The sequence below is a fragment of the Anguilla rostrata genome, chromosome 10 (genome assembly GCF_018555375.3).
Source record: "Anguilla rostrata isolate EN2019 chromosome 10, ASM1855537v3, whole genome shotgun sequence".
Taxonomy (NCBI): Eukaryota; Metazoa; Chordata; class Actinopteri; order Anguilliformes; family Anguillidae; genus Anguilla; species Anguilla rostrata.
This window is the reverse complement of record NC_057942.1, coordinates 24601874-24610414: the sequence shown is the minus strand read 5'-3', so window position 1 is coordinate 24610414 and position 8541 is coordinate 24601874. Positions and strand designations below refer to the sequence as shown.

Below are 8541 nucleotides of genomic sequence, written 5' to 3'. Positions count from 1 at the left end.
AATAAATAAAAAAATAAAAAAAATAATAAAAAAATACTGGTTCCAATTCCTCTTCTAATATACTCATTCGGTAAGCATATTAGTAATGCAATGTGGCCCTTTAAAGCAGCCCGCTGTGCCCAACTGTTAAATAATATTTAAATAACGACGTATTGAGAAATAATTCTTCTAACCTTATTGCTTCGATGCCTGCCCTCGCCCGGAGTGGCCCTTATGTCAGAGAATTAAGCGTTGTTGCCGTTATCGTTGTTAGTGTTAATCAGTTTAACCTTCAGGGTCCAAGTTGAACTATGCGGTTGTTCCCTGCACTTGGACTGGTACTTGTCTCTAGGGGTTTCGTCATACTTGTTCCTGGTTATGACTATACACTTTGTTGTACGTCGCTCTGGATAAGAGCGTCTGCCAAATGCCTGTAATGTAATGTAAGCGAAACTCAAAAACACGATCGCCAATCGTCTCGGCTTTCGGGACCAGGCTATGCATCTTTTCCAGCGTATCCGTTTGGTAGGAGTCGCTTCCGATAGCGCAACGCAAGATTAGCCTCATCGTGACGCCTGATGGGCAGAAGCAGTAATATGTTCATCCAATCTCTGCTTAATGCATTTCCCCACAATTAAAAAAAAATAAAAAAAAAATAAAAAAAAATTCATAGACTATTCAACCTCATAACTGCATTCACAACTGGTCTCTCTTAAGGCAAGTGTTTCAACCCCGGAGTACCCACTGTTGGAAACTGCATTTCCTTATGCTTCATGGTTCTTTATATGATCTCACCATGGCAAATATGCTTAAATTAGCTATATATTGTATACACCTCAAGCTTTTAATCTAAGAAAATGAAGAAACTTGTGTCATTATTGCATACTAGCACTGTTTTCCGTCCTCTCCTCCATGACCCGGTACCTGTGGTGGCGCCCCCATGCGAGCCCTGAGGAGCCTTCATTGGGAAATGCCATGACGAAATCTGGTTGCCGTCCGCCTCTGTCTCATTGGCAATGTGGTCCCCATTCCGGAGTTCTACACCACCACTCCTGCTCCAGTGTGGCAACGGCAGCAGTGATGGTTCCCAGCATCCTCAGTGAAGCTACGGGGCTTGGACATGTACTTCTTCATCCGTTGGCATTGACATAATTTCCGTTCAAAAGCTATGAGCTTTGCAGTATAGGAGCACGGCTGCTACTGTCTACTGGCAAGTACCGGTGTCGCAGCCGCCAGTGTTTCCTCTATAAGCAGTTTCCTGCTGCTGCTACTGCTACTACTGCTGCTGCTGCTAGTGCTGCTGCTACTGCTGCTGCTGTTGCTGGTACTGCTTCTGCTGCTGCTGCTGCTGTTACTGCTGCTGGGTGCTACTGCTGCTGCTGCGTACTGCTGCCACTACTGCTGATGTTACTGCTGCTGTGTTGCTGTTGCTGATGCTACTGCTCCTGCTGTTTATTGCTGCTGCTGCTGCTGCACTACTACTGAACGAGGATTCATTACACTAATATGAGTAGTATATTTCCCTCTGATTGGTTTAAATCTCTGTGCTGGGGGGAAATACGAACAAGCTGCTGGTACACATAGCCTAATGATATTTGGTGATTAGTTTGAATGGCCTTGGACTTACAAGGTAGCTGAGCCACTGACTGACATGCTTGTCACAATCGACAACCTGAGCCGACCAGAGGAGGATGGGTTTCCCCCTTGAGCCTGGTTCCTTCCGAGGTTTCTTCCTATCTGCCACAGGGAGTTTTCCTTGCCACTGTCGCCTTAGGCTTGCTCCTGTGGGGGTTCAGGTCAGGGTTGTCCATAAAATGCATTGTGACAACTGCCGTAAAATACACTATACAAAGACATTTGATTGATAGAAGCCAAGGCCATACACATAGGCATAGCCTTTAACATTACAAATAGTAAAAAAAAAAAAAAAAACCCTTGGTACACATAGCCACTGACCCACAATGTTAGAACAGCCTCAAGCTGACCGGATGAAGGGCCTTTCCGGTAGCCGAATGGCATTTCACATAGTCATCACTTCAGCCGGAGACTAAATGGACTGCATTTATATAGTGCTTTTATCCAAAGCGCTTTGCAGTTGATGCCTCTCATTCGCCAGAGCAGTTAGGGATTGGGTGTCTTGCTCGGGGACACTTCGACACCCCCAGGGCGGGTTTTGAGCCGGCAGCCCTCCGACTGCCAGACAATCGGTCTTGCCTCCTGAGCTATGTCGCCCTATGTCGGAGACTAAGTACTAACAACATGTCGGCGTATGTTTGCTTTGGGGGGTTTTGCTGCTGCCCCCTCCTGGTCTTGTCCATGCATGCTTGTATGGATGGCAATGAGCGAGGATTCATTTACACTGATGCAGGTAGTAGCATATTTCCCCCGGTTTAGTTTAAATCTCGGCGCTCGAGGGGAAATACCGACAAGCTGTCGGTACACATAGCCTAATATTACATCTCACATAGTATGTTCCCCTGGTTTATTAATTAATAATTCATCTAACTAGTGGCCTCAGGGGAATGTCCAACATGCTGTTGGTACACATAACCACTGATCCATTAAAAAAAAAAAAAAAAAAAAATAGACGGCCTCAAACCGAAGGGCTTGACTGGACGAAGGGCTTCCTCCAGGTGGTCGTACACATAGTCATCACGTCATCGTTGAACACGTGCTTCACATCACTGCTCTTACTGCTGCTGCGCTATGGCTCCTACGCTGCTGCGTTACTGCCACCGCGCTCCTGCTGCTGCTACTACTGGCCTATGCAACGAGTGAGGATTCATTTACACTGACGTAGTCTGTAGTATATTTCCCCCGGTTAGTTCAAATCGCGGCGCTCAGGGGAAATACCGACAGCTGTCGGTACACATAGCCTAATATCATACCACACATAGTATGTTCCTTGGGGTTATTAATTAATATTACATCTAAGTATTGGCCTCAGGGGAACGTCCAACGTGCTGTTGGTACACATAACCACTGATCCATGTAAAAATATAGACGGCCTCAAGCCGAAAGGCTCGACTGGACGAAGGGCTTCCTCCAGGTGGTCGTACACATAGTCATCACATCAGCCGGAGACACTTATTGATAGCATATCGGCATATGGTTGTTTTGGGGTTTGGCTGCTGGCCTCCCGGCCTTATCCACTCGGGCTGCGTGGTTGGCGGGAGAGCTCCAGAACAGAGCCATACCGCCAAACATAACTGTATTTCCTTTATTGTCAATAAAGTTCTACTTGATGACAGTGGTCCTGACAGAAATGGAGCATCGCGTAGTTCTGGCAGGTCACGAGAGTCAAGCGCTCCGGCCGAATCAGCTGATGGCTCAGCTGAGTGATGTTCGCCTATCACAGTACATTCACTAACAGGGCGGTCTACTTAAACAGCCTCCCTCTACTCATTCGGCTGCTCCTCATGCATGCAAGCGCTGCACGTTGCTTCGTAAATCCCCTCCACCACCCCAGCTCCATCCCCATGCGTCAAGAATTTGCATTCTCCATTCCTATGTATTAAGAAGTTGTATTGCTCCATCCTTATGTGTTAAGAAATTGCATTTGCTCCATTCATGTGTGTTAAAAACTGCTTTGCTGCTGGATCTGTTCTGTGTGTACCCCTCTAGGGGGGGTTTGGCTGCTGCCCTCCCGGCCTTATCCACGCGGGCTGCGTGGTTGGCGGGAGAGCTCCAGAACAGAGCCATACCGCCAAACATAACTGTATTGCCTTTATTGTCAATAAAGTTCTACTTGATGACAGTGGTCCTGACAGAAGTAGACCTTTTATCCAGGCTGTCCAGGTGCAGTCCAAGATGGTCAATGTGGGGACTCTGACAGAAAGGTTTGAGAAACGAACATCAACCCCACTGCCCAGTCCTGCACACAGCGATGATGAATCATCCTCTGTTTTCATGGACCAACCTAGTGATGTGTCATGGAGGCCAGAGGAGGAAACGATGAGTCAGTCATCTGACGAGGAACTGTCAAAAGAGCCATTGCAGGAATCTCACCGTGACCTCAAGTAAGACTTCTTTTAATTTTAGATTATGTGTATCACCAAATTGGGTCATAGTCAGAATGAAATAATACGTGTTTTTCTTTTTTCAGTGGTGCTGACAAGTTCATTGTGTGCCAAAGCCAGCTGATGTCCCTGTTTACATTTTGCGCTGCCTGTTGTGGGGAAACCCAGGGATACATGGAGCAGCAGGAGGGAACTTATATAAAAATAAAGTAAGTAAGAAGATATTTGTGAAGTGTACTGATAGGAAAATGAAGTTGCATCATAACCTGCATGTTAATTTTTATTGATTTATTTGTTGTATTTATTTATATACTTTATTATTTTTATGGTATAGTTTATTTGTGTTAACTTGTGTTAAGAGTTGTACTGGTAATTTTCTGCCTTTCATATACATCCCTTAGTTCTGTGCAACATGTGGGTATGAGCGTTATTGGCAGAACCAGCCAATGCTGCACCGAAACATGCCTGCCTGCAACTTCTTACTGAGTGGGGCCATCCACTTTTCGGGTTGCATGGCTACCCAGACCATAAGGATGCTGAAGCTGTTTGGGCGTCAGTGCATCAGTGCCAGCACCTTCTTCCGCCATCAATGCCTGTACACAATCCCTACCATCATGCAGGTCTGGCAGAATGAGAAGGCAGGGATCATCAGAGAACTGAATGAGATGGGGGGTGGGCTAATCCTCTGGTGACTGCAGGTGGTACACTTCGGCTTGTATCACTGATATAGAAAACAGGTCAAAACAACATTTGCAGATATAATTGTGTCAGTTTTTGTGCTTTAACGTCCAAATTAAATGGTTTTTGACATTCATAGGTCAGACTCTCCTGGCCATTGTGCCAAATATGGCACCTACTCTTTGATCGAGGACAGAATTAACAAGGTTTTGGATCTTCAACTTGTCCAGGTAAGTTAACGTTATCAGACACACAAATCAGTTGTCTGATGGAACACAGTTAGTGATATGACCGAATGTTTTTTTACAGAGCTCAGAGGTCCCAAACAGCACCTGGTGTGAGTTAGAGGGTCTGAAGCGCAGCATAGAGTTTCTTAAGGAGCAACACATGCAAGTGTCAGCCCTCATCACAGACAGAAAGCGTCAGGTAAAGACACGCAAGAACAGACATGTACACACAAAAAATCTTCGAGTTTAAATAAAGGTTTGAAATGAAATTTACAGCGAAAGCTACATTTTCTTATTATAATTAATGTGTTGTGTCCCACACTTTAGGTTGCCAAGTGGGTGCGGGAGGAGTTGTGTCCAGAAGGAACAAGCCATTTCTTTGACATCTGGCATATTGGTAAAAGTATATATCTTGATGTTGGTAGTTTCGTTTAGGTTGGCTGTTGTTTATAATTACATTTTCTTTTTTAACATTTTGTGTTTCTGTTCTGAAACAGGTCTAGGGAAAGCTTTGGATGCTGCTGCAAAGGAGAGAGGGTGTGAGGACCTGAGGCTGTGGAGGCATTATTAACCATCTCTACTGGACTGCAGCTTCCTAATGGAGATCCAGATGTGATGTGCCAAGTGGCAAAGCATGGTCAACCATGTTCAGGATATCCATGAACACGGCACTCCTGCATTTTCCCGCTGTGCACATCCACCTCTGGAGGGAGAAGCAAGGAACAAGGAGTGGCTGGAACCAGGTACAACATACTGTGTACAGTGTATGGCTTAAAAAGTTTAGTGGTTCAATCTTCAGTGTGCTTGTTGGTGCTTGGTTTATTTTGGTTCTATCAATATATAACCCAGAGTGTACTAAGAATTGCTTGTGTTGTTATTTTATAAAGGAGATGCAACAGACCAAAATTTGTACTGAAAAATGTGTTAAATTCTCCAGGTCCATCATGTATGAATCATCATATTTTATATCTGGTGTTTCAGTCCAACAACCTTTTTCAAGGTAAAGAGTAAAAACACAAACAAAGTGTTATACAAATCACACCTGATAGTGATCATACAATCATGCCTTATCAGTGTATGTAATAAATGCATATGTGTACAGTTGTAGTAACATCAGAACAAAATATGTGTTTATGCAGGATCAACTGTAGCAATTAAACTGGAGAGTGTAGCTACTAGAACAGCACTGGTGAGAAGGATGTTCGGCAGTTGTCCCCACAGCATCAGACCTTTTCCCTGGCGGCATCCCTCACTTTGCACCAAAGCACACTGGGTTCTCCTTCCTTGGGATGTACAGCAGGTAAATATTATGTGATGGTGAAATAATTAGTTTCTCTAAAACGAATGCAGTCTAACATAGCAGCCCAAACCTCATTGATAAAAATCAGACAAACAAAACATAAGAAACACCTCAGTATTACACATTACAATTCAACAGCATCACATACTGCTGTCAAAAATGACCATAAATTTGAATCATCGCCTTTTCATTTTAATTCATTTACTTTCATTTAATGAATGAATCTATTCCTCTTTCATTTTGTCCATGTCACCCACTTAATCTTTAACTCTTATTCTTGGAGGTATAGCCTCTCTAGAATCATAATTAGTCTCCATTGATGGGCGGTGGGGGGACACTGTGGTGATACATATACATATATATATGATCTAAACTTCATAAAAAGTTTTTATACAGTAAGACACTTTGTGATTTTGATTAATTTTTATTGATTGTCACCCAAATGAGGCCATTCAAAACCTTTGTACATTCCTCTTTCCTCTGGAAATTGTCTTCTGATGGCAGATACATTTTCATTTTCAATCATTTTCCAAGCTCCCCACCAACTCTGCATCCTCCACCCTAACTTCATCTTTCTCCTCAGCACTCGACTCCCTAGGCCCCTTCGTCCCTAGGCCAGCACGTTCATCCCCTCCCAGTCCATGGATGTCTGACATCCTACGCACCTCCAGGGCCAGCCTCCGTACTGCTGAGAGGAAGTGGGCCAAATCCAGGGACCCATCTGACCTCTCAGCCTATCAGTCTCTCCTGACAGAGTTTTCTTCTGCTGTCACTGCCGCTAAGGCAAAATTCTACCAAACTAAAATTCATAACTCCATTTCTAACCCTCATCAACATTTCTCTATTTTCTCTTCTCTCCTCAGCATGCCACCTCCTCCACCCCAGTCTTCCTTCACTGCAGATGACTGTGGTGTGGGGATGGCTGGTTTAAGCAGCCACACCTGCCCTGGGTCAAGTTAATTAAACTTAGATAATTGGTTATGAATTAGATAATTGGCCAGGCTAATTAGGCCCAGGAACAGGGGTGGCTGCACCTGTGCGTAGTGAGGTAATCAGTGCGCACAGGTTAAATCTTCCATCCCCACCCACACAAGGGAGCCTCTCTGTCATGACAGTGTTTTTACATCTGCTCCTTGGCAGTAACATCTTGCCAAACCCTTGTAAATAAATGTGGACTATTTGAACATCTTCTCCCTGTGTCTCTGTGCTGGAGGGCCCCTTGGAAAGCCACTTTGGTGGCCTGTGGCAGGCTTGTTTGTCACAATGACTTTGCAGCATTCTTTGATGAAAAGATTTCAGACATCCGCAGCTCCTTTACCCCCTCCGCCCCCTCTGCGCCCTCTGCCCCCTCTGCGCCCTCCGCCCCCTCTGCGTCCTCTGCCCCCTCTGCGCCTTCCGCCCCCTCTGCGTCCTCCTCCCCCTGTTTCTCCACATTTTCTCTCCTCTCAGACTCTGAAGTTTCCCAGCTTCTGCTTACCCACCGCCCTACCACCTGCGCCCTCGACCCTATCCCCTCATCTCTCCTCCAGGCAATCACACCAGACATCCTCCCTTTTGTCACCTCCCTCGTGAACTCCTCCCTATCTTCTGGATGTTTCCCCTCATCCTTCAAGAGGGCCCACATCACCCTGCTCCTGAAGAAACCCACACTAGATCCTTCAGTCATTCAGAACTACCGCCCGGTATCTCTCCTCCCTTTCCTATCCAAAACACTTGAACGTGCTCCATCTAACCAGCTCTCTGCTTTCTTCTCTCAGAACAACCTGCTTGATCCCCACCAGTCTGGCTTCAGGCCTGGCCACTCGACCGAGACTACACTCCTCTCGGTCAGTGAGTCACTCCATGCCGCACGAGCAGCCTCCCTCTCCTCTGTCCTGATTCTTCTAGACCTCTCCGCTGCATTTGACACTGTGGAGCACTCTATCCTCCTGTCCTCCCTGGCAGCAACAGGGATCTGCGGCACAGTCCTTGACTGGATTGAGTCTTACCTCTCTGACCGTTCCTTCCAGGTTGCCTGGGCGGGTAAGGTATCACCACCCCGCCCCCTCGCCACCGGAGTTCCCCAGGGCTCAGTCCTCGGTCCCCTTCTCTTCTTCTTGTACACCCTGTGCCAAGAATCTCGGAGTGGTGATGGACAACAGGCTGTCCCTCTCCAAGAACATCGCAGCAGTAAGCCGGGCATGCAGATTTTTCCTGTATAACATCCGCAAAGTCCGCCCCTTTCTCACCACCTACTCAACCCAGCTCCTGGTCCAAGCAATGGTTCTATCCCGCCTGGACTACTGCAACTCTCTTCTGGCTGGACTACCGGCATCTGCCACCAGACCCCTGCAACTCA

The 8541-nt window shown here is 46.1% G+C and overlaps 1 protein-coding gene across 1 annotated transcript; it reads left to right on the top strand.

Annotated features, from left to right (window-relative positions):
* The first annotated feature begins 3774 nt into the window (after nucleotides 1-3774).
* LOC135233762 (uncharacterized) lies at nucleotides 3775-6227 on the top strand. Its single transcript, XM_064297633.1, has 7 exons — nucleotides 3775-3998; nucleotides 4085-4207; nucleotides 4400-4906; nucleotides 4986-5102; nucleotides 5231-5300; nucleotides 5401-5646; nucleotides 6043-6227. Exons 3-6 carry the CDS (start codon nucleotides 4796-4798, stop codon nucleotides 5472-5474), a joined length of 372 nt encoding a protein of 123 aa, XP_064153703.1. The 5' UTR covers nucleotides 3775-3998; nucleotides 4085-4207; nucleotides 4400-4795; the 3' UTR covers nucleotides 5475-5646; nucleotides 6043-6227.
* The last annotated feature ends 2314 nt before the right edge of the window (nucleotides 6228-8541 follow it).

Bases quoted from the DNA above. Each gene is read 5' to 3' on its own strand.
- LOC135233762 (XM_064297633.1), top strand. From the start codon at position 4,796: ATGGTTTTTGACATTCATAGGTCAGACTCTCCTGGCCATTGTGCCAAA. The intron at 5,103-5,230 runs GTAAAGACACGC...CCCACACTTTAG, and splicing joins TCACAGACAGAAAGCGTCAG to GTTGCCAAGTGGGTGCGGGA. The intron at 5,301-5,400 runs GTAAAAGTATAT...GTTCTGAAACAG, and splicing joins CTTTGACATCTGGCATATTG to GTCTAGGGAAAGCTTTGGAT.